The sequence below is a fragment of the Oncorhynchus kisutch genome, linkage group LG11 (assembly GCF_002021735.2).
Source record: "Oncorhynchus kisutch isolate 150728-3 linkage group LG11, Okis_V2, whole genome shotgun sequence".
In the NCBI taxonomy this organism is placed as follows: domain Eukaryota; kingdom Metazoa; phylum Chordata; class Actinopteri; order Salmoniformes; family Salmonidae; genus Oncorhynchus; species Oncorhynchus kisutch.
Window position 1 is genome coordinate 40,976,412 of NC_034184.2, and position 26,036 is coordinate 41,002,447.

General features: G+C 42.1%; 1 protein-coding gene across 1 annotated transcript; it reads left to right on the forward strand.

Moving 5' to 3' along the window:
- The first annotated feature begins 1,857 nt into the window (after nt 1-1,857).
- On the forward strand, nt 1,858-19,679 carry LOC109899093 (cGMP-dependent protein kinase 2-like). Its single transcript, XM_031835798.1, has 18 exons — nt 1,858-2,743; nt 4,217-4,383; nt 4,464-4,577; nt 4,942-5,047; nt 7,874-7,937; nt 8,026-8,103; nt 8,297-8,391; nt 8,773-8,841; nt 9,028-9,126; nt 9,306-9,456; nt 9,588-9,724; nt 13,634-13,723; nt 14,183-14,324; nt 15,952-16,115; nt 16,508-16,630; nt 17,996-18,058; nt 18,940-19,006; nt 19,129-19,679. The coding sequence occupies exons 1-18, from the start codon at nt 2,247-2,249 to the stop codon at nt 19,222-19,224; spliced, it is 2,322 nt and encodes a 773-aa protein (XP_031691658.1). The 5' UTR covers nt 1,858-2,246; the 3' UTR covers nt 19,225-19,679.
- The last annotated feature ends 6,357 nt before the right edge of the window (nt 19,680-26,036 follow it).

The window sequence follows — 26,036 nt, forward strand, 5'->3', positions numbered from 1 at the left end:
TTTATAACTTCCTCTGGTGTTACAGACTCTTGAAAATGAATACAATTTGCAATGTTAACATTAAGTTGAGGTTTAGAAAGGTTGTTTCTTGAGATTCAATGTGAGTCATCCGTAAACCTTTGAATTAAATCAATGTGATCCAGAGTTCAGTATGTTTTAATGGCTTCGTTGAGTGTGCTGTCAAAGGTGTTTTAACAGTTGTAGTTTTTTTCAGAGAAACTTTTTACTTTTTACAGATCTTAAATTTCAGAGTACGTCACTGGTTGCCAATTGTTATTTCACTGTTCAATACATGTCACATTTTGAGAACATTGTCAATAATTCCAAAAATAAAGAATTGAGTTATCGTTTTTAAATTGTTGTTGCTGGAGGCCTGTTCAATTAAACCTTGTGGAAATAAGGTATAATAATAAATAATAATACGCCTGGCCATCATGTAAACGAAAAATATCAACGCACGGTGTGAATATGGCCAGTATTCAACTCCGTTTCTACATTGATAAACACCATGCGACCACCAGGGGTAGCCACCAGAGGTAGCCTTGATTTTTCTTGCCGTCATTGGACGGAGTAGGAGTACCATTATTTCCACATAAGTACTCACATTAACGACAACAGGCTTCTGAGGAGGATGTCACAGATCACAGTGCATTCAAGGGAGATGATCGTCTTTGTTTTTTCGCAGGTGTTTGAACATCTGGAGAGGCTCGTTCATTACATTTATGAAATATTGCATTACATTTTGAGAAACCAGGAACGTACTCGACGATATTGTAAGTAATATAGCTACGACTTAGGCTATTGTTGTGACATATTGTAGGCTAGTGCAATTTCATTTAGGCTATGATAGGACAAGCTCTGATGTGTGGCTGTGTGAACTTTTTACAACATGTATACCATATATACATGGCATTTTTAATCATACTTTTTGTTGTGTTGCTGCAGCATACAGTATGCATGTCAGTGTTTCAATATCATAAAATGGTAATTGCATTCTCTAGAACAGGAGTCCCCAAACTTTTTTGCATCAGGGGGACCCCCTTTGTGATAGCAAATACTTCAGGGACACCTTCATAATATCAGAATACAACTCCTACTTTAGAGTTTGATTAAAAATGATATACAAGCAGTTTCATTAATGAAGGGGGGGGGGGGGGCATTAAAATATTTTAAAGCCCCCCCCCCTTGGCATCAAAGAGACATTTTTGCAGAATTGAAGCAAATTGATACATTTTTCCTTGGGGAAGAGAAGACTTTTAGCAGTTTTAGAACTATTTTCGTGCAATTATACACATTTTGCCATGGGACAAATTATACATATAATTAGATATTTGGGGATGGGAATATTGCTAGCAACAACAGATTAAATACATTTTTGAAGACGTTTAGAGAGTGCAATAGAATACAATGTAATTATATATATAAAATTACATTGTAATGCACTCTCTAAACATCTTCAAAAGTGCGACCAGATCTTAATTAATATATATATATATGATCTGGTCGCAGATCTAGAATCAAGATATAGTGATAGTGTATCTCAGTTATGTCAATGTTTCCGTTTGTAAGATATTGTATCAGTTCCGTGCAATGAATGCAGGAATATAGGCTTCCTTATTTTCACAGTCATTGGCTTGTACGGTATTTTTTCACCAAGTTTCATTCTTTGGAGGTTAAACCGAATGCAATTGATGCTTGGAAATTTAGAGATAGTTTGTCAATTAAATGTTATCGTAGGAATGTATATCCTGTGGATTTAAAATCTATTCAAGATGATCTGTTGCTGATCACATCTATTTTAACATAAAGCAGGGACGGCTCCAGGTATAAGCAGTTGCTTAGGGCCCCAGGCCGCTAGGGGGCCCTAAGCAACTGAAATTTGGTTGTGCATCAGCAATTTGTCTCTTGTTATGTCAGTCATTGACAGTCACTCAATTATCCATGTCAATTATCCATGTTCACTCAATTATCCAACAAGATAGCAATTGTTTAGATTGGTAAATTCGTCTAGCTAGCTATCTAAACTTGTAGTAATCATGGCCAAATACTGACCAGGCACGTGCCCAGGTGCCCTGACCTCCAGCGTGCCGCCATTGATTTTGTTAGCTACCAAATCTCGATTAGAGCCCCAAAAAGGACAGAGCCGGCCGTAACATAAAGCATAACATTCTTCTCAAGGAGAAAGGAGACTTTTCACCAGACGGAGACCTATCATTGACAAGACGAGGGTGACCAAGAGCGTTCCTATGGTGGCCAGCCAACAGCTGGCCATGGGCAACGGTTCAATCAAAGCCCCACGGCCAGAGGACAGATGCCTGGCCTCCAGCCTCAAGGTGGAGCCTCAGGGCAGCCCAGTGTGGGACACGGAGCCCCTGAGGCTCAGGATAGCCCACTTGGAAGAGGAGCTGGCACAGAGGGACCAGGAGTTTAAAGCCCAGGAGCTGCAGCTGCAAAGCCTGCAGAGAGAGCTGGAGGCGAAAGTCTCCCAAATAGAGAAGCTCCAGGATGCCATCGGCTACAACAGCCTGGGCCGCTCCGCTCCGGCTCCCAACTACCCCAGCCACCGCATGCTCAGTGTCATCAACCAGGGTCCCACCCGCTTCCACAGGGTGGCCGTGGAGGTCCACTGCAGGCTCAAGGCCAAGGAGGGCGTGTCAGCTGAGCCCACCTCAGGGCACTTCTGCGGGGGTTTCAGAGCCCAACATGTGTCCACAGAGAGGGCCTGTGTCCGCAAGGACTCCAGGTGGGTGTCAGACATCAACAGTACCACACAATGTTGTTGAGGATGTTGGAAGGGATAATAACTCTAGAAACATTTCCATGTCATGGTGGACAGCCCAGACTGATTGTCCTCTATTGTACTTGTTCCTATTGTCTCATTCTCCCACATTTAATTACATTCTAACCTATTTCCCAATAAGCTAGAAGCAATCAGCTGGGTCTGTGATGATAAAGCCTGCCTTTAATCATTATTTGTTCTCATTGAATGCCGGTGTCTGGTATAGGCTACATGCACATAAAAAAATAACTATGCCGGGATTCAATCTGATCTCAAATCAAATCACATTTTATTTGTCACATGCACCGAATACAACAAGCCTTACCGTGAAACGCTTACTTACAAGCCCTTAACCAGCAGTTCAAGAAAATATTTCCTAAATAAACTAAAGTAAAAAAGAAAATACAGGTTAGTCGAGGTAATTTGTACATGTAGGTAGGGGTATCTTATTTAGGCCAATAATGCACGTTTTAAAGTCAATGTGACCATGTTCACAGAGACCACATTCACAGGAAGAGGTGCATATGTCGGTTTAATTGTAAATGACCTTTTAAACGGCGCATTGTCCAAATCTGTGTTCTGATTGATTCTCGGCCCAAGTGTTCTCTGGAAAACTGCCTGACTCTCTTGAAAGAACAACAGCTCTGGCCAAGCCTTTGTAGTGTCTGCCACTCCAAGGAGATTCGAAATCCTGTATTAGCATTGGGGATAATTGGAAGGCACACGGGGAAACAAAGGCGTTGAGCATCAATACGCAATATGTATGGACTGGATAATTATGGCTTCAATTAAGCAGACCTCGGTTGCCTGCCTCACACTCTCCTGCTTTAGTTCATTCACCAGGTCGATATTAGGTTAATGGACTGGCCCTCGGCTGTCTGATGTGATAACATAGGCCTTGTAGTTAAGAGGGATACAGGGGGAAACTGACAGCACTAACAGTACTACATCAACCGTTTTGTCTTTTATGTGGCTGGTTTAGAGACTAGTGACAGCATAGGGCTTTGTCCATCTGTGAAAACATGAACGCTGTAGTATATATACAGTTGTAACGGCGTCGTTGAAAGTCTCTCGTGACAAAGCGTTTACTCATGGTCGCGCAAACTCAACCACCAGTTAGCAGCCCCTACTGTATGTAGGGCTTAGTGGGCTGTTTAAGGTGAACTAATTCGACTTTTGGTGTGCTTTCCTAGTACTTTACTGCAATACATTGAATCCTTTTGTTCAGAAAAGTTATCCAGAGACGATAAAACCCACGTTATTCAAAATAATCTGCCCATTTGTGCTCCAAGTACCAATTTACTTGACTTGCTGTCAAAGCTGATATTTGACTTCCAACTAAAACGCTGGATGAATATTGATATGGAGGTGAAACAAGGCTTTGACCTCTAAAAGTAGAGTGTCTGTGACTCTTATCTGTGCTCCTCCTGCTCCTAGCACCAAGAAGCTAATCAATGACGCCATCATGAACAATGACTTCCTGAAGAAGCTGGATCCGCAGCACCTGAAGGAGATGGTGGACTGCATGTATGAGAGGATCTACACTGATGGCCAACTGGTCATCCAGGAGGGAGAACCAGGGAACTACCTCTATGTGCTGGCAGGTCATATCGACTTTATTATCTTCTTACACAGTATATCTTTGGCTGTTGGTCTATACTCAGGCTAGGTTTTGTCCCTTCAGATGGCCTGCTAAAGGTCACGCAGAATGGCAAATTGCTTGGAGAGATGCGTCCCAGGACTGCCTTTGGAGAGTTGGCTATATTGTACAACTGTAAGAGAACTGCTACAGTGAAAGGTGAGTTTAACTAGTAGAGTCTCTAGAATGAGAGGATTTCCCCTTTTAGATACAATACTTTTCCACACACATCGTAAACAAAGTGTTCATACTCAAGTGCAGCAAACCACTCATGTGACATACATGATTACCAATGTATGACAGAGCAGCATGGCGGGACTATTAAATCGTCATTAGATTGTGCAAAACCATATTTCACACAGGTGCTGTAGGAACCACACACCTTTTTCACATATTGAAAGTATGTTCATGCAATGTTCACGCAATTTTTTTCCAACTCATATAATGTTCTAAGAATACCCGGCCCAGTGAATGTCTGATGTTGTGTGGTGTGTTGATCGGACTTGTGATTTCCAATGGCCAGCTGTATCCCAGGCTCATATCTGGGCTCTGGACCGGCAGACCTTCCAGAGTATTATGATGAAGTCTACACAGGCCACACAAGAAGAGTACTTCAGCTTCCTACGCAGGTACAGCTAGAGGATTGGTCCTCAACCGTGAAGCAGGCATTGATGTCTAAGGGAGATGTGCATGAACGTTTAGGAACATTAGGAACACAATAGAGATCCAGTATGGATGGTGTTACTGTAAGAAATAGATGGGTTGAATGGCGCTGAAGGTTGGGAATAATAACAGCTAATAACAAGAAGATAACTAATATAAAACATAAAGTGTCCATAAAACGTATATAGGTTCAGAACTTTTGTGAAATAAAGAAATGATTGAGTTTCGAGGAAGGACAGGAGAAAAAAAACGAACAAAATATAAATGTAAAATAGACTGTGCCTGTAAAATGTATATAGTATGTATAAGTAGAAGCCTAAGTGTTGTTGTTCATTAGTTTACTCCAATTAGGAGAGAAGTGGTAGGGTTAAAAAGTAAAGGAAAATATATATTTTTTAAAGATGCGTATATACAGTGGGGCAAAAAAGTATTTAGTCAGCCACCAATTTGTGCAAATTTATTTGCAAATTATGGTGGAAAATAAGTATTTGGTCAATAACAAAAGTTTCTCAATACTTTGTTATATACCCTTTGTTGGCAATGACAGAGGTCAAACGTTTTCTGTAAGTATTCACAAGGTTTTCACACACTGTTGCTGGTATTTTGGCCCATTCCTCCATGTAGATCTCCTCTAGAGAGAGATGTTGATGTTTTGGGGCTGTTGATGGGCAACACGGACTTTCAACTCCCTCCAAAGATTTTCCATGGGGTTGAGATCTGGAGACTGGCTAGGCCACTCCAGGACCTTGAAATGCTTCTTACGAAGCCACTCCTTCGTTGCCCGGGCGGTGTGTTTGGGATCATTGTCATGCTGAAAGACCCAGCCATGTTTCATCTTCAATGCCCTTGCTGATGGAAGGAGGTTTTCACTCAAAATCTCACGATACATGGCCCATTCATTCTTTTCTTTACACGGATCAGTCGTCCTGGTCCCTTTGCAGAAAAACAGCCCCAAAGCATGATGTTTCCACCCCCATGCTTCATAGTAGGTATGGTGTTCTTTGGGTGCAACTCAGCATTCTTTGTCCTCCAAACACGACGAGTTGAGTTTTTACCGAAAAGTTATATTTTGGTTTCATCTGACCACATGACATTCTCCCAATCTTCTTCTGGATCATCCAAATGCTCTCTAGCAAACTTCAGACGGGTCTGGACATGTACTGGCTTAAGCAGGGGGACACGTCTGGCATCTGGCAGCGTAGTGTCTTACTGATGGTAGGCTTTGTTACTTTGGTCCCAGCTCTCTGCACAGTCATTCACTAGGTCCCCCCGTGTGGTTCTGGGATTTTTGCTCACCGTTCTTGTGATCATTTTGACCCCACGGGGTGAGATCGAGGGAGATTATCAGTGGTCTTGTATGTCTTCCATTTCCTAATAATTGCTCCCACAGTTGATTTCTTCAAACCAAGCTGCTTACTGTCACGTTCTGACCTTTATTTCCTTCGTCTTGTCATTATTTAGTATGGTCAGGGTGTGAGTTGGGGTGGGCAGTCTATGTTTGTTTTTCTATGATTTTGGGGATTTCTATGTTTCGGCAATAGTATGGTTCTCAATCCGAGGCAGGTGTCATTAGTTGTCTCTGATTGAGAATCATACGGGTGATTGTCTATGTTAGTTGCTTGTGTCAGCACAGTTCTTATGATAGCTTCACAGTCGTTATTTGTTTATTGTTTTTGTACAGTTTACTTCGTGTTTTTTTGTCATCTATTAAATGATGCATTTACACCACGCTGCGCTTTGGTCCGCTTCTTACGACGATAGTGACACTTACCTATTGCAGATTCAGTCTTCCCAGCCTGGTGCAGGTCTACAATTTTGTTTCTGGTGTCCTTTGACAACTCTTTCGCCTTGGCCATAGTGGAGTGTGACTGTTTGAGGTTGTGGACAGGTTTCTTTTTCTAATTTTGTCTGTCATAGTTGAAGTGTACCTATGATGAAAATTACAGGCCTCTCTCATCTTTTTAAGTGGGAGAACTTGCACAATTGGTGGCTGACTAAATACTTTTTTGCCCCACTGTATATCAAATCAAATCAAATTGATTTATATAGCCCTTCGTACATCAGCTGATATCTCAAAGTGCTGTACAGAAACCCAGCCTAAAACCCCAAACAGCAAGCAATGCAGGTGTAGAAGCACCTGTATGTATGGATGTATTTATATGTATATACATAAATGCAAAAAATATATATGGGGGATTGGAAGTGATGCAGACAATTACATTAATGGAATTTATCTGCAATATTAAAGCTGATCTACCCCTTAAACATTTTTTAAATAAACATTTTACATTAGGAACACCTTCATTATATTGTGTTACAATATATGGAATGGCATCAAACCATGTGTTTGATGTATTTGATTCCACCCCATTATTCCGCTCCAGCCATTACCACGAGCCCGTCCTCCCCAATTAAGGTGCCAGCAACCTCCTGTGCTACTACAATACCCCGTTCAAAGGCACTTAAATATTTTGTCTTGCCCATTCACCCTCTGAATGGCACACACACACAATCCATGTCTCAATTGTCTCAAGGCTTAAACATCCTTATTTACGCTGCCTCCCCCCCCTTCGTCTACACCGATTGAAGTGGATTCATCATGTGACATCAGTAAGGGAGCTTTCACCTGGTCATTTTATGTCATGGAAAGAGCAGGTGTTCTTAATGTTTTGTACACTCAGTGTCTACTATTAAGTTAGGTTATCTTTGAAGTAGTTGTGAATATGTTGCATTGCTAAATCCACATTCCCCCCCCCCCCCAATACCTATCTCTGTGTCCTTATCTTTTACAGTGTATCTCTGCTGAGAGACCTGCCAGAAGAGAAGCTTTCTAAAATCGTTGACTGTCTGGAAATTGTGAGCCTTTTACTTTGTTTCTTAATCAGACTTTTTTTTATAACAGGTGATTTGGGAAGATTTGTTGATTATTTTGTCTCATGCCTAGGACTATTTTGATAAAGGAGAGTATATCATTCGGGAGGGCGAAGAAGGGAACACTTTCTTCATTATAGCTAAAGGAGAGGTATGACACAAGTGACACATGGTTCATGTTTGTAGTTGAAAAGACTCACTTTCGTATCTGGCGTTACAGAGAAGTTGAAGTGCTTTATCCGACCGTGATAGATCATGCTATCTTTGATTGCAGAAAACGTAGTCTGCCATTTTGGATCGAGGGCAAAAGAGATTGCCCTTAACATGCTGTGGTTTCTGGCCAGGTGTGTGTCACCCAGACCACAGAGGGATGTACTGAGCCGCGGGAGATAAAGACGCTGGGTGTGGGCGACTACTTTGGAGAAAAAGCCCTCATAAGGTAAGAGCTGTTACTGATCGCTTTGACCGACTCAAAATGTTAAATGGGCAAAAGCACTCTGGCCTGGTTTGTCTTGCACCAAGGCAAGTATCAAACACACTTGTAACACACCGTCGGTTCCCTCGTTCTCCCATGTTAATATGCGTTTGTCCACTTTCTATCAATTGTCATTGCTAGCCCCCTGATTGACAATCCACATATTTTACCAACGCGGTTTCAATCAAATCCTTTCACCATATTGTAGAGTAGTGGGCCTCGGAATGTCTGTCTGACTGACAAAGGCATGCATTATCTGGCGGCTATTGCATGATTCTGTGGTGAATTTCCGTTGGATTCAATTGTGTGTAGCTCTGCTGAATAAGACTGTCTGTTTCTTTCCAGTGAGGATGTGCGTTCAGCAAACATCATCTCTACTGAGAATGACACACAGTGCTTGGTGGTGGACAGAGAGTGAGTGTGTTCACTGCGCGCACACACACACACACACACACACACACACACACACACACACACACACACACACACACACACACACACACACACACACACACACACACACACACACACACACACACACACACACACACACACACACTGAAAGGAAACAGCAGTCATGTGTTTATGCCACCTCTCTAGCAACTTCAACCAGATGGTGGGCACTTATGAGGAGCTGCAGGCGTATCTGAAGGAATATGTCGAAGAGCTCTCCCGATGTGACGTGAGGAGAAATGCACTGTAAGTAGTTCCACAAAATTACTGTTTCCACATAATTCAAATTGCAGTTACGTACATTGACAAATACCCAACCACCCCAGACATTGTAGGGCCCCACTGTGGGCAGAAACAGAGATTTAGGAGTTGAACCCAAATGATCCCCCCTTCCTCCCTCCTTCCCTCCTTCCCTCTTTCCACAGGCCCCATTCCCCCGTTATCGCCTCGTCCCCAGAGGCCCAGGAAGTGCATCGGCTCAGGGAGAGGATTGCTGTCCTCCCCACCCATGACCCCTTCCAGGACCTGGAGGTCATAGCCACACTGGGCATGGGTGGGTTCGGCCGAGTAGAGCTGGTGAGTGGCCTGATGTCTGGGTCACACCACAACATAAAGCACCGGCAAAAACAACAGCATAGGGCATAGGCCTACAGTTGCTATAAAAACGATGTAACATCATGTCAATAATTGTTATGTTTATATTGCAGGTGAAACTGAGAGATGAAGACACCACATTTGCTCTGAAGTGTATTAAAAAGAAGCACATTTTGGACACGAGACAACAGGAGCACATCTACTCTGAGAGGAATGTCCTTCAGCTGACCAAGTCACACTTCATAGTCAGGTCTGCGTCACGTGCTCACAATGCTCTCTGGTTGTCCTCACACAACACTGCCTATTGCAAAGTCCCCAAAGCAGTGTAAACATCCATAGCCTTTTATTCAGGCTTTTTTTTCAAGCTTTGACAACTGCAATGTTTTCTTAGAGTACTTCACATGATACATGTTTATATCAGTGTAAAGGAGTTCCAATATGAATGGAGCATGACTGCTATCATCTGGACCATATGACAATCAGGTTCAATCTAAAGAGCAAGGCCAACTACTGTGTCACTGTAAGGTCTACAGCTGTTGTACTCTGAGCACGTGACAAATAAACTTTTATTTGAAGAGGGAGACAAGACATATTGATGTTTGCAAGGCCTCCCATGTGGAAAATCATATACAGTGGGGTCTGAAATGATTGACACCATTGATAAAGATGAGCAATAATGATGGTATAAAATAAATGATGAAAATACTTAGCTATCTTGTATGCTCAAATGGTAACTTCCCCTGTTATTGGTAAGGGTGAGAGGTTAGCATGTCTTGCGGGTATGAAATGTTGAGCATACAATATAGCTCAGTATTGAAATGATTTATTTCATACAGTCATCTTTAATCAAGGGTGTCAATTTCAGGCCCCACTGTAGATGTACTCTATTCCCAATCATCATTTGCTTTTTGAGGATCCTGTATTGTTTCATAAAAAACTATGTATGGTTATACAACATCATACAATCGCAGTGGGATGCAAAGTGGGACCTCGTGAGTCCGCTGAATGCATAAACAAACAGTTAAGTGAAGGACAAATTCATTGTTCAGATCTATGAAACAGAGAAGAGAGTGTTTGTATTCACAATGGAAATGAATACAGCATGTATTGTATCCATCTAGTCAATGCGTAACGCATGTTTAGAGTGGTTTCTGACAAAAGTCAAACTTGAAATATAAATGAGGCAAATGCTGCCAAGACCAGTCTTACTTTCACATACTTTCGATGGATTTAAAATTCATTGAAACAAATATTGTAATCTAGTGTAACTAGGTTTCCATCCAATTGGCGACAGATTTTCATGCCAATATTCTAAAATCTGCATTGAACAATATGCGCATTTTCACACCAGAGATGTGTTTCCATCAAACGGACTTATTGCGGATAAAAGGCTGTGCCTGATGACATAGTGCGTATAAAAATATATTTTGCGATTTTAATTCCAATGTACCGAATAAAAAGTTACATTTTTCAACTCCACTGATGGTTTGTCACAAAAACCGTTATGTAATATTGCAAATGTGCCTACTCTGGTCTTGGCACGTGCACTATAGCCAACAACTCACAGATACAGTGTGGGTGGGGCAAACTATACATGATGAGATTATAATGGATAATTTTTATTTGTCAAACGGCAGCCAAACATCGATCATCATGTCACCAGAATAAGACCCTCGAAATGTATTGGAAAGGAGCATCAAGCTCACTTTCAGCACCCTGTGAAGTTCACATTAATGGATTTAATCTGTAGCCTAATAAACGGCATGCTTTCACGAGTAGTAGTGGGAGGACAACACAACGTACAGTACCAGTCACACCTACTCATTCAAGGGTTTTTCTTTGTTTTTTACTATTTTCTTCATTGTAGTATAATAATGAAGATATCAAAACTATGAAATAGCACATGGAATCATAACCAAAAAAGTGTTCAAACAAATGTTTTATACTTGAGGTTCTTCAAAGTAGCCACCCTTTGCCTTGATGACAGCTTTGCACACTCTTTGGATTCTCTCAACCAGCTTCATGAGGAATGCTTTTCCAACAGTCTTGAAGGAGTTCCCACATATGCTGAGCACTTGTTGCCTGCTTTTCCTTCACTCTGCTGTCCAATTCATCCCTAACCATCTCAATTGGGTTGAGGTCAGGTGATTGTGGAGGCCCGTGTCTTTTGGGTCATTGTGCTGTTGAAAACAAATGATAGTCCAACTAAGCGCAAACCAGATGGGATGGTGTATCGCTGCAGAATGCTGTGGTAGCCATGCTGGTTAATTGTGCCTTGAATTCTAAATCAATCACAAAGAGTGAGCACCCCCACACCATCACACCACCTCCTCCATGCTTCACGGTGGGAACCATACATGAGGAGATCATCCGTTCACCTGCTCTGCATCTCGCAAAGACACTATGGTTGGAACTGAATCTCAAATTTGGACTCATTAGGTTTCATCAGGTTTATACCGGTCTGATATCCATTGCTCGTGTTTCTTGGCCCAAGTAAGTCTCTTCTTCTTGATGTCCTTTAGTAGTCGTTTCTTTGCAGCAATTCAACCATGAAGGCCTGATTCACGCAGTCTCCTCTGAACAGATGTTGAGATGTATCTGTTACTTGAATTCTGTGTTACATTTATTTGGGCTGCAATCTGAGGTGCAGTTAACTCAGATCTGAGGTGCAGTTAACGCCTTTGTAGGAGAGGTAACTCTGGGTCTTCCTTTCATAAGAGCCAGTTTCATCATAGCGCTTGATGGTTTTTGCAACTGCACTTCAAGAAACTTTCAATGTTCCACATTGCCTGACTTTCATGTCTTAAAGTAATGACGGACTGTCATTTCTCTTTGCTTATTTGAGCTGTTCTTGCCATAATATGGACTTGGTCTTTTACCAAATAGGGCTATCTTCCGTATACCACCTCCGACCACCACAGCTGGTTGGCTCAAACGCATTAAAAAGTAAAGAAATTCCACAAATGAACTTTTAACAAGGCACACCTGTTCATTGAAATGCATTCCAGGTGATTACCTCATGAAGCTGGTTGAGAGAAGGCAAAGAGTGTGCAAAGCTGTCATCAAGGAAAAGGGTGGCTACTTTGAAGAATTTGTTTAACACCTTTTTGGTTACTACATGATTCCATGTGTGTTATTTCATAGCTTTGATGTCTTCACTATAGTAAAAAAAATAGTAAAAATAAAGAAAAACCCTTGAATTAGTAGGTGTGCCCAAACTTTTGTGTGGTACTATATCGTTGCTTGACTCCAAATTTACTTTGATGTGTTGGTTACTATATTTCCACATAAAGGCATTTCCATCGCCATTTCTCGCATAATACACTTTACTGACCAAAAAGATCCCTCCATGTCGAAGGAACAAATTGTCTGTCAGCATTTATAAAATCCCCCGTTTCCATCAGCTCAGTCATGACTTTTTTCATACATCAGGTAATTAATCCGCATGAAATGAATGGATGGAAACCTGGCTAGTTTTAGACAAAGTGATGTTTATTATTTCGCAAGTGATTTAGTTCCATTGCCATGACTCCCATGACTTGAGAGTGAAAGGTCTCATTTCACTGAATACCCTATAAGACAAGTCAGCCCTCAGATTGACACGGGAAAAGGGACTGTGGAAGTGGAGGGTGTTGACCATGAAACAAGAAGTGGTTCATGAGAGGAAAGTTAGAACTTGTCCTATTAAGAGTGAGAGGCCCCCCTCCACGTGTCCTATGGTCCAGTATGAGTTGATAAGGAGTCCCTTTGGAGAATGTCGTTGTCCTTGGTCTCACCGCTGAGTGTAGACTGAGGTTTGATTTATCCGCCCTGTGACATTCAAGGACAAAAGGTCTGGGCAAACACTGATTCCAGCTGCCACTCAAAGAGGAAAGTTCAGTTTGAATGCCATATCCATCTTCACACATCTCCCTCTTCTCTCTCTTTTTCAAAATGCTCCTTTCTCTCACTCTGCTTTCCTAGTAACTGTTCTTTGGGGCTCAATTGACAAACAGATCCAAGGCAAACAAAAAGCAGCTTTACACCTGAAAGTACCTCACCCAAAGAAACATACTGCGGAGCAGAAGACCTCTGTCAAGCAGTCATGTCTTTAAGAACCCCAGAACAGTAACATTGTTCAGATGGTCCTAAGTCCTCTAAATGTCACTTTGTGTTCCAGGTTGTTTCGGACATTCCGAGATGACAAGTATGTGTACTTGCTACTGGAGGCCTGCCTGGGTGGTGAACTGTGGAGTGTACTACGGGACATGTGAGTGTAGGTTGTCTTACATCTGCTAAAACACCTCAAAAGCCTGTAATCAATAGAGCTCGCCAGCTTGTAGTCCTAAAGACAACACGTTTTGTTTCGTAAGGCCGTTCCTATGGGCAAAATGAATTGGGAAAGAAGCCTTTGTGTGCGTTGTGTTTTTTTAAATGACATAAATGCTTCAAAATTCATAAAAAGTTATGTTAGTTGATTAAGATTATCTCATAGAACAAAATGTATAAGATGTCTGAAGCCTGTCTTTATCACAGACCTTATTTTCAACGTTTATTCCAAAACCCTACAGAAACTCCATTCATTTCCCCATAGGCTTTGTCCAATGAACCGTAGTGGAGTTTGTGCCTAAACAAATATGCCATTACTATTGCTCTTATGATGCCAATCAAAAGTAATCAGTACAAAATCATAGTATGTGTCTTAATGTTGGCCTTGACTGTGAAACAGGAGTTTCTTTGAGGAGCGGACAGCCCGCTTCTGCATTGCCTGTGTCCTGGAAGCCTTTGACTACCTCCACGCCAGAGGAATCATTTACAGAGACCTGAAACCTGAGAACCTACTACTGGATGCAGAAGGCTATGTCAAAATGGTAATAGACCTTCATTTGATCACTGCTCATTTTCAGTTGTTTGTACATAGTCAGACACTAGATGACCAAAAGTATGTGGACACCTGCTCATCGAACATCTCATTCCAAAATCAAGGACATTGATATCGAGTTGGTCCCCGCTTTGCTGCTATAACAGCCTCCACTCTTCTGGGAAGGCTTTCCACTAGATGTTGGAACATTGCTGCTGAGACTTGGTTCCATTCAGCCACAAGAGGTTTAGTGAGGTCAAGCACTGATGTTGGGCAGTTTGTACTGGCTCGCAGTCGCTGTTCCAATTCATCCCAAAGGTGTTCGACAGGGTTGAGTTCAGGGTTCTGTGCAGCCTAGTCAAGTTCTTCCACACCGATCTCAATAAACCATTTCTGTATGGACCTTGCTTAATACACGGGGGCATTGTCATGCTGAAACAGGAAAAGGCCTTCCCCAAACTGTTGCCACAAAGTTGGAAGCACACAATCCTCTACAATATCATTGTACTGTATGCGGTGAGATTTCCCTTCACTGGAACTAATGGACCTAGCCATAGACCATTATTGCTCCTCCACCAAACTTTACAGTTGCCACCATTCATTCGGGCAGGTAGCGTTCTCCTGGCATCCGCCAAACCCAAATTTGTCCTTCGGACTGCCAGTTGGTGAAGCGTGATTCATTACTCCAGAGAAGGCGTTTCCATTGCTCCAGAGTCCAATGGTGGTGAGCTTTACACCACTCCAACCGACACTTGGCATTGTGAATGGTGATCTGTGTCGGCCATGGAAAGCTTCCGATGAACAGTTCTTGGGTTGACGTTGCTTCCAGAGGCAGTGTAACGGAGTGAATGACTGGTTGCCGGGAGGTAAGGCGCAGGAGAGCAGAGATGGGTGATAACAGGAGAACTTTAATATACACCCTGGCCCAAAGGCACAGGCGAGGCAACACAAAGCACAACCACGTTAACATGAACCGGATTAAACAAAACAAACAAACCTAGGGTTGAAACAAACCTAGCGCAAGCCAGCCTGTAGCATAACACCCTACACAAAGAACAATTCCACACACAGACATAGGGGAAACAGAGGGTAATATACATTTAGTCTGATGAGGGAATGTGAACCAGGTGTGCGGGAAAACAAGACAAATCCAATGGAAAATGAAAGTGGAGCGGCTATGGGTAGAAGACCGGTGACGTCGACCGACGAACGCCGCCCGAACAAGGAGAGGGACCGACTTTGGCGGATGTCGTGACAGGCAGTTTGTAATGATTGTTGCAACTAAGGACAGACAAAATGTTTTGTGCGCTACACGCTTCAGCACTCTGCGCTACACGCTTCCGCACTCTGCTGTTCAATTTTGTGAGCTTGTGTGGCCTACCACTTCACGGCTGAGCCGTTGTTGCTCCTAGACGTTTCCACTTCCCAATAACAGCACTTACAGTTGACCGGGGCATCTCTAGCAGGGCAGAAATTTGATGAACTGACTTGTTGCAAAGGTGGCATCCTATGACGGTGACAAATTGAAAGTCTGTTAGCTCTTCAGTAAGATCATTCTAGCCTTCTATAGCCAAAACCACCAGGGGTGTATATGTTTGAAGGGGTGTCCATGTTACAGTATCTGTCTGTTTCCTCAGGCTGACTTTGGTTTTGCGAAGAGGATAGGCCTGGGGAAGAAGACATGGACATTCTGTGGGACCCCAGAGTATGTGGCCCCAGAGGTCATCATGAACAAGGGCCATGACTTTGGAGCTGACTGCTGGTCTCTAGGGATCCTCATCTTTGAGCTGCTGACTGGCAGGTGAGTCAGTAGGACAGTATGACCTGTGATGTGATCTGCCTTTGACAATAACAGTGCCCCAAATGGGTGGAGTGTTGTGGACACTGAGTATGTGCTTGAATCTTGAATAAGGCGCTTCAGGCACTTCACTCTGAGAGGAACCATTAGATGTTAGGCCTCATTCCACAACCACGGTAACATATTTGACACTAGGATGTTGAGTGTATGAGGGTCTATCAGCCTACTTGAGGTAGCTTGTTGGGCTGCATAAGACAATACAGTGTGTGTAAGTGCCCCAAGCATATCCACGATACCATTTAGCTAGAGCCTGTCATGTTCATCATGAGCAAGATCCCTCAAGATCCCCTATTTGTTTTCTACACGTTTTCTACCCTCCATACCACCTCTTCCAGCCCACCATTTTCTGGAACTGACCCTATAAAGATCTACACCATGGTCCTCCACGGGATTGAAAAGGTTGAGTTCCCCAAGAGGATCAGCAAGCGCCCCGATGACCTCATCAGGAGACTCTGCAAGTATGTGGCTGTGGCATCACTGACTGCTGCTGTAGTAATCCCATTAAGCGGAAAATAAAGGCTGTAGTTGAATTAAATGAACAGTGTGTCTGTCTGTCTACTTTGTTTGAGGTAAAGCCAACAAAAAGAATGAAACCCTAGTCCCGGTTTGGCCGGGGTAGGCCGTCATTGTAAATAAGAATTTGTTCTGAACTGACTTGCCTAGTTAAATAAAGGTTCAATAAAATGTTTTAAAAATAATAATAATAATTGTGGTCCGTCCCCCTAGTAATTGATGTCCGTCCCCCTAGTAACATCTATCAGGGCTGAGAGTTTGAGAGGCTGGTTTATGGTACCCCCTAGACTCTCAGGCTCCAGTCATGGGGGATGGGGAGTGGAGTGTGCAGCTCAGGGTTGTGAGGTGCTAATAACAGTCTCTACTCACTGTATTCTCCCAATTAGCACCTTAACACTAGTAAACCTGACGAAGATCCTCTGGATCTAAATGTTGTCGTGGTGGTAATTGGCAGCATATAAAGGATGTGTTTGTAAATTCAATGGCAGTCTGCTCCGATAGCAGAGCACTCTGTATTGAGAGTGCCAGAGTACTCAGAGTGACAGAGAATAATAATGAAGAATAATGAAGGAATTTAGCAACACCCTTCACTTGTGGATATGACAGGTGACAGTAAACGTCTGCAAAAAACATTTTATGAAATTGTTGCCAGCAGCACAGTTACATTCACTAACCCTCTAAATTACATGAAAACAGTCCAACTAGCTCTGCTAGGGCAGTAGAGTGTGTTCACTCATTTGTGTCTGGAAGTAGCTAGTAAGCTAGCCAACTTTAGCCTGTTAGCGTGGGTGCTTGACTGCCGTTGTGAGTTCAGAACATTCAGATTAAACCCTACCAGAGCGTCCAGTGTGTGCTCTGAACGCTCAGAGAGTGAAACGATCTGAATTTATGCATGGACAATCTGACAACGCTCTGAATTTACAAACAACCCAGAGTGCACATTGACACACTTTCAGCTGACAAAACAGTATGTTGATATTTGATTGGTCATAAATAGGCTACTGGACAAGGCTAGTGAGCACCATGTTTAAAATCCTTTGGCCACCTCAGTGAGTCACACAGCAATTGAGCCTTTAGTAATTGACCAGACAAAAACAACTGAATGTAATTGGTCCATGAGTGGCCTACATGGATAATAATCACATATCAAACCAGACCAGGTCTGAATCAAATAGACTGTGTCATATCTACTGTATCAACCTGCTTTCGTGTGTGTGTATAGGGTATTAGCTGCAATCATGTTGTCAGCATTCTGTTTGTCCAGATGGTTGTCAACAACAACAGGTACATATATATTGTCCTGCCTTTAGGCTCAACCCTGTGGATAGGCTTGGTAATAAGAAGAACGGAATCCTCGACATTAAGAAACACAAGTAGGTCTGCTTCTTTTTAATAAAGCATCATCAACACCAACTACACACCTAGACAGATCCTAGATCCTAGCCACTGATCAGCTACGGTTCTTTAACGTATTCAGCCATTGATGGATTTCTGATCAAATGTGATATACTTGCTCAGTGGTGCCTTCATAACCAGTAGGCTATGGATCATTCTCTCTCCGTTCAGTCACCCAGAGACATTAGGATCATTATATCATACCTCTCTGCACTGTGCAGAGCAATGTGTGTTGAGCACCTACCCCCTCCCTTCTCTTCAGTATCACGTCACAATAGTCAGTACTGCATAAAAAAAACAGCACTTTCACCTGGGAGCAATTAGCTGTGAGAATGGGGGGGTGCATCTGCCTCCTTATTTAATCAGCAGAGCAGAGCCTGAATAGACCATAGGACTGGCAGAGCTGGCTCCCTCTCAACAGTCATCCGAGCACTAATGCTCGAAGCTGGAAGAACTCACTGAGCAAATCATAAAATCGTGACAGCCATTTTGACCTTTGTTTGGTCATTAGAGAGATGTTCCTGTTCTGTGTAGGCGAGTGATGTTTGGTAGAAATGGTATGTAAACATTAGTGGCCCTATTAGCAGTTCAATATGACCTAAATCATTCTGTTTTTAGTGTTCCTGTGACTGTATACTCGTGTGTGTGTGTGCAAAATAAATAAAAATGTTCACTGCTTGATACAGGGTCCTATAGGTTGGGGTCTATCTTTGTGGGGTGATGTGTGTGCATGTATGCAATATCTATACCAACTGTTCTGTATTGTATTGGGTCTGGTGGAGTGTGTGGGCACTGGGGGATGATGGGATCTGTAGTTCTGACAGAAAATTAATAGCTGACTGTTTGGGACGTCTTGCAGGTGGTTCCAGGGCTTCAACGGGGAGGGACTGAGATGCCAGAAGCTCATATCCCCACTGAAGAGAGAGGTGAAGTGTTCTGATGCGTAGTACTCTAATCACAAAAGTATAGAGTACAGGTATATGACCGTCAAAGGAGTTCTTGGATGTGACTGTATCTGACGGGTGTTCTTTGATGTTCCTTTCCCCAGCTGAAGGGGCCGATGGACCACAGCCACTTTGACATCTTTCCCCCAGAGCTGGAGGAGCCTCCAGATGAGCTGTCAGGCTGGGACAAGGACTTCTGAGGTGCCATTTTAAGCCTCTACTCCGCACAACCAGACAGGTGATGTCACTCTACTACCTGACGCTGGTGTTCCACTACTGCAGTGAGCTGTGCTATCTGACCTAAGACAATAGACACCACAGAAGCAGCCTTGACTGAATACTGTAATCCCGTCTCTTCCCTGCGGTTGCCATTCTTGCCATATATTTGACATCATGAGTGCCTGGCTGTTGCTGCCTTGCAGACGGAGAAGATCACCTTTTTTTGGGGCTCTTGGCCGGAGGAACAGTGTGTGAAGTGTCACTTGAAACTCTCATGTGACAGCAAGGACCTTCATCAAGTGATTAACTTTGAGTGCCAAAAACTCTAATCTAGTCAAATTCTTTCCCTCAGACAGAAACTCTTAGGACAATGGAAATAAATAATAAAGCTTCTTGATTGTTACAATTAAAAATCAATGCATTTCAGCTTTTGGAATTCTTCAGGGTTTTTACAAAAGAAAATAAATAATGAGGGTTTTATACAGTACATTTCAAAATGGCCTACCATGGACAAATCACTATAAGAAAACATACTGTAACAAAATATCTGATTAGTAAAAAATCTGACCAATTGTCCTTGACACATTACACACAATACATATTACAGTCACACATTATTTGGATGGTCCGGATAGTCCATCTGTTGATGCTCTACAGATGGTCATATTATCAACAAACTATATGTTGTTAAGCAACTGCTTGCTAAGATTAGGGTAAGGGTTAAGTTTAGGGTTAGGGCTAGGGTTAGTAGATACCAGTGGCGGTAAACTTCTTCAGGATCGGTGGATCCCCTGCGAGACAGTTGAGCTAACGTAAGCTAATGCGATTAGCATGAGGTTGTAAGTAACAAGAACATTTCCTAGAACATAGACATATATGTTATTGGCTGAAAGCTTAAATGATTGTTAATCAAACTGCACTGTCAAATTTACGGTAGCTATTACAGTCAAAGACTACCATGCTATTGTTTGAGGAGAGTACACAGTTTTGAACATGAAAAGTTGTTAATAAACAAATTAGACACATTTGGGCAGTCTTGATACAACATTTTGAACAGAAATGCAATGGTTCATCGGACCAGTATAGATTTTGCACTTACACTGCTGCCATCTAGTGGGCTGGAATATTACATTATGGCCTTTCTCTTGTGTTTAAAAGATGATGGTAGATTTTTTTAAACAAAAAACAGTTGTTTTTTTCTTTGTATTATCTTTTACCGGATCTAATGTGTTATATTCTACATTCCTTTCACATTTCCACAAACTTCAAAGTATATCCTTTCAAATGGTACCAAGAATATGCATATCCTTGCTTCAGGGCCTGAGCTACAGGCAGTTAGATTAGGGTATGTCATTTTATGCGAAAATTGACCAAAAAAAAGGGTCCGATCCTTATTAAGGTGACCAGATTTCTGAAATGAAAACCGGGGACATTTCCAGTTCGGCGGTCAATATATCATTCAAATATCAATGTTTTTGTCTATGAAATAAAAAAGGGGACAATTCCAGTTTCATGTATTTAGTCTAACAGGCACACTGTGATAGAGAAAACAACTATATATACAGAAACACTACAGACAAGACAGAACAGCCTTTCAGTGGTCCTGGTAGTCTGGGTAGAATAAGAGCAGAAGAGAACATGAGCAAAATGTAAGAAAACAGAAATGTCACGTCCTGATCTGTTTCACCTGTTCCTGTGATTGTCTCCACCCCCTCCAGGTGTCGCTTATTTTCCCCAGTGTATTTATCCTTGTGTTTCCTGTCTCTCTGTGCCAGTTCATCTTGTCAGTGAGTGAGAGAGACATTGCAGCCCCAGCACGCTAGTTTAATTAAATGTTTAGTCAAGTCAACCAGTGTGTTTTTCCCATACTCCTTTTGCTATTCTCCTTTTTCTAGTCCTCCTAGTTTTGACCCTTGCCTGTTTCTGGACTTTGTACCTGCCTGCCTGACCATTCTGCCTGCCTTGATTCTGCCACTCTGTACCTCTGGATCTCTTCTCCCGGAGGTTGCCTTTTTAAAAGGAGACAACCTAAACCAATCACCTCCCGCTGCGGAGCATTTTTAATTTTGGTATGGACATTGACCCTCCCCAGCCTATTCAGTCCTCCAAAGTCGGTATTTGTGTTGTCGGCAGAGAATGCCACGACTTTGTTTTCCAGGTTAAATTTTTGGATGACCACCAGGACCTCAGCTGCAATTTCCTCTGCTGTTTCTCCTTTCAATTCAACAAAATCAAGCAGTTTTGTTTCCACAGACGTGCTGCCATCATATATTTTACCATATCTGACTACTATTGGCAGCAGCTTTACCTGTCTATGATTGGACGCATCAATGGACAGGGACACAAATTCAACTTGGTCTAGGTCCTGTAGTTGCCCATGGTGCTAACACGTTACTAACTATGGATATGTGTAACTATGATTGTGTCGCATAGTGTGGTAGCAAAGACATCCTCCTGCACAACTAAATCATATTCTTCTTGGGAAGTCTCTACCTTCTTGAAGAATGTGGTGACAGAGTGCATACCAACACGGCCAATCAGAGAGGCTTTATGCTTTTTCGTTCTACCACTGCCGCCCCCCCCCCCACTGCCAATTGAAAAAGTGGAATTACAAAGGGTGCAGTGAACCATTCTATCGCCTTGACCTGAGCGTATAAATGGAAATTCTCTCATCATGTTGTCATTAAAATGGCATTTCCACTTGGAAAGAGCCATTGTACCTCCTTTGTCTGCTCTTCTTCACTCCCCTTGTGTCACTCTTCTTACTCTCAACTTACTCTTCTCCTCCGATATTTCTCCTCTTTTCTTCACTCGTCTTCCTTCTCTTTCTTCCTTTCCTTCTCTTTACCTTTCCACCTCACTCTTCTACACTCTCCTCGCTTCACTCTTTTTACTCCCTTAATTTTTCCTTCTCTCTCTTCTCCTTCCTCTCCAATCTTTAGTAATTAATAGTACACTATTACATAAAATACTTTGGTTAACAGATTCCCAATGGTTGCCTCATTTTTGTATTTTATTTCAAAAACATTGTTTGGAATAATAAATTGGCAGGCTCTGTAATCATATCTTTACCTTTCCTCCTCTATCTCCTTCACTCTTCTTCCTATCCAGTCTTCCTCCTCTCCTTCTTCTCCACTCTCTAACAGAAAACATTATGCTAATGTTATCCATGAAAATGGAGAGTGGGGGCTCCCTCTTTAATAATTTGTGCATCTTCATTTTTAATCGCAGTGCTTAAAGCAAAGGCCCGCGGAATCATGCTCAGATCACATAAAGAATTTGCGATAGTAACGTATTTGTTATTCAAATTAAAAGCCCAATGAATAATCGCCTTTGGGTAATGATTTAACTCCCAGTGCTTGTGGGACATTTATTTTGAAGGCACGTATAAATAACAACAGCACGAGGACAGACAGTGACTGACAGGCTGACACACACGTCACATTCTTATGAGGCTTAACCCCAGACTTTGAAATTACAGAGAAGCTTGCAGTCAATGAAGAGCACAACCACAGGGAAAGATTTATTGGGGAAGGTTAATAAGTGTGTGGCAAAGCTGGGACTGAGTTTTGAAAAGTTATCCAGTGTGACCACTGATGGTGCCCAAACTTGACAGGAAAAAAACATTGGCCTTTTGAAAAGAATACAAGATCAAGTAGCTGAGCTGAACCCAGATCAGAAAATAATTTTCCTGCTTTGCATTATTCATCAGGAGGTGCTCTGTAAATGTGTTCTGAAAATGAGCCATGTTGGGGATACAGTCTCTAAAGCGGCAAACTTCATAAGAGCAAAATCTTTAAACCACAGACAGTTTGTCTCACTGTTGGAAGAGACAGAGTCGGGTCATGCAGATCTCCCCTACCACACAAATGTGAGATGGCTGAGTTTGGGGAAGGTGCTTAAAAGGGTGTGGGACCTAGAGTCGGAGATTGCTAAGTTTTTGCAAATGAAAGGAAAATATGTGGATTTCCCTCAACTGCAAGATAACGAATGGTTGACTGATTTTGCCTTCACCATGGACATCATGGCCCTCATAAATGTACTGAATTCCAAACTACAAGGGAATGTACAGATGTACAGCCTTGTCAAAGCCTTCAAGGGAAAATTACTCCTCCTGATTCGCGAAGTAGAAGCCAACAACCTCACCCACCTTCCGACACTACTAGTCTGTTCCCTATCAGATGACCAGCGGGAGAAGTATACATCACTATTAGTCTGTTCCCTATCAGGTGACCAGCGGGAGAAGTATACATCGCTGCTGCGTGCTTTGAACTGTGAATTTTCTCGTTGTTTTGAGGATTTCAAAGTGTTGGAAAATGACATGCTGTTGGTTTCCTCTCCTTTCACCTTCAATGTGGGTAATGCTCCCACTGACCTGCAACTTGAGCTTATCGATCTTCAGTCTAATGCAGTGATTGGAGAACTATTTTTTTAAATGTCACTGACCAGGTTCTATGCATCTCTCAATGAACAAAACTTTCCAAAGATTAAGAGTCATGCTCAGAAGATGTTTATGGGTCAACCTATGTATGTGAACAGACATTTTCAATGGCCAAATATAACAAGTCAAGGCACAGATGATATCTTACTGACCCTCACCTCTCAGCACGCCTGCGCATAGCGACGTCAGAAACTATACCTGACTTCACTGCTCTAGTCAATCCCCATCAGAGACTTCACTCCTCACTCTGATTGAGTGTTTTAAATGTCATCTCTCTCTTTCTTGTGTTTTTGTACATACCCGTTAACAAGAGTTCTGTCCGTGGTGCTGAATGTACTTTTCCCTCCGTGTAGTTCATTGCATGTTTAATAATGAAAATACTTGCCAAAAGGAGAACATGGATGTGGTTTATTTCTGTGCATGTTAAAAAAGTAAAATAAGTAGCATATCTGGATGTGATTTACAGTAGATATATCTGTCAACACAGTCATACACTTGTTAATCCTGTAATATGATGGCAAAAATATATTCTAATGTGGCCCTCCATGGAAAATAATTGCCCAGGCCTGACCTAGCCTATGAACGAAAGTTTACAATGTACGCTAGGTGCACAGGTCGAGAGGAATTTGAGTAATCAAGGTGACACGTTGACACATTCAATACAGCCTTGCACACTCTTTCCTGCATCTAGCTGATGTAGGATGTAATCATTAGTCCAGCAGTCGCAAAAGAGAGTTTCTATTGGACAAATTCAGGAATGTTTATCCCCATTTCATTCCGTTTGCTTCTGTTTAAGAAACTTTTTTTAACAGAATCGGCAGAATGAATACACCCCTGATCACACGCAAACACAGGTCACTTTCATAGCAGCCATGTACATACAGCATGATCCCTTTGATCGTTGTATAATTTCTTCTCACTTCTATGCTCTCTCCTCCTCTCATCTTTTCTTTTCACTTGTGGACTTCAGTGCACAACACATCAGCTGTCTGTTACCAGGCAAAGAAAAAAATGCAGGCCAAATCTTCAGATCTGTCATGCCCTGACCATAGAGAGCCATTGTTTCTCTATGGTGAAGTAGGTCAGGGCGTGACTGGGGGTGATCTAGTTTATTTCTTTCTATGTGGTGATCTAAGTTTATTTTCTATGTTGGTGATTTGTATGATTCCCAATTAGAGGCAGCTTGTAATCGTTGTCTCTAATTGGGGATCATATTTAAGTAGCTGTTTTTTCCACCTGTGTTTGTGGGATATTATTTTGTGTTTTGTGCATGTGCACCACTTAGTCACATTTGGTTGTTTCTTTATTGTTTTGTTTTGCTTATGTTTCACTTTTCTAATAAAAGATGTGGAACCCAGATCACGCTGCACATGTTTTTTGACATTTTTGCCAATTTATTGAATATTAAATACAGATATCTAATTTACATAAGAATTCATACCCCTGAGTCAATACATGCTAGAATCACCTTTGGCAGCAATTACAGCTGTGAGTGTTTTTGGGTAAGTCTCTAAGAGCTTTGCACACCTGGATTGTACAAAATTTGCACATTATTCTTTAACAAACTCTTTAACTCCTGTCAAGTTGGTTGTTGATCATTGCTAGACAGCCATTTTCATGTCTTGCCATAGATTTTCAAGCCGATTTAAGTCAAAACTGTAACTAGGCCACTCAGGAACATTCAATGTCATTTTGGTAAGCAATTCCAGTGTATATTTGACCTTGGGTTTTAGGTTATTGTCCTGCTAAAAGGTGAATTAATCTCCCAGTGTCCTAGTCCTTGCCGATGACAAGCATATCCTTAACACGATGTAACACTCGTCTGAAGAAGAGGGAGTGGACATAAGCAAAATGGACCAATAACAAAGAGCAAAAGGACAACGACCAGTTCTGTCAGGTGCAGAAACACAAAACAGAAAATAACTACCCACAAAACACAGGTGGGAAAAAGCTGCCTACGTATGATTCTCAATCAGAGACAACTGATTGAGAATTACACCCGGCCAAAGATACAGAAATAGAAAACATAGAAATAAAGAAACTAGAATGCCCACCCTAGTCACACCCTGGCCTAACCAAAACAGAGAATAAAAGCCTCTCTATGGCCTGGGCGTGACACATGATGCAGCCACCATCATGCTTGAAAATATGACGAGTGGTACTGCCCCAAACATAACACTTTTTATTCAGGACATAATGTACATTTCTTTGACACATGTTAGCAGTTTTACTTTAGTGCTTTATTGCAAACAGGATGCATGTTTTGGAATATTTTTATTCTGTACAGGCTTCCTTCTTTTCACTCTGTCATTTAGGTTAGTTTTGTGGAGTAACTACAATGATCCACCCCCA

Excerpts from the sequence above, each read along its gene's own strand:
- LOC109899093 (XM_031835798.1), top strand. The coding sequence starts at position 2,247 with ATGGTGGCCAGCCAACAGCTGGCCATGGGCAACGGTTCAATCAAAGCC. Across the intron at positions 8,104-8,296 it reads TCATTATAGCTAAAGGAGAG|GTGTGTGTCACCCAGACCAC; the intron begins GTATGACACAAG and ends GTTTCTGGCCAG. Across the intron at positions 9,127-9,305 it reads GACGTGAGGAGAAATGCACT|GCCCCATTCCCCCGTTATCG; the intron begins GTAAGTAGTTCC and ends CTCTTTCCACAG.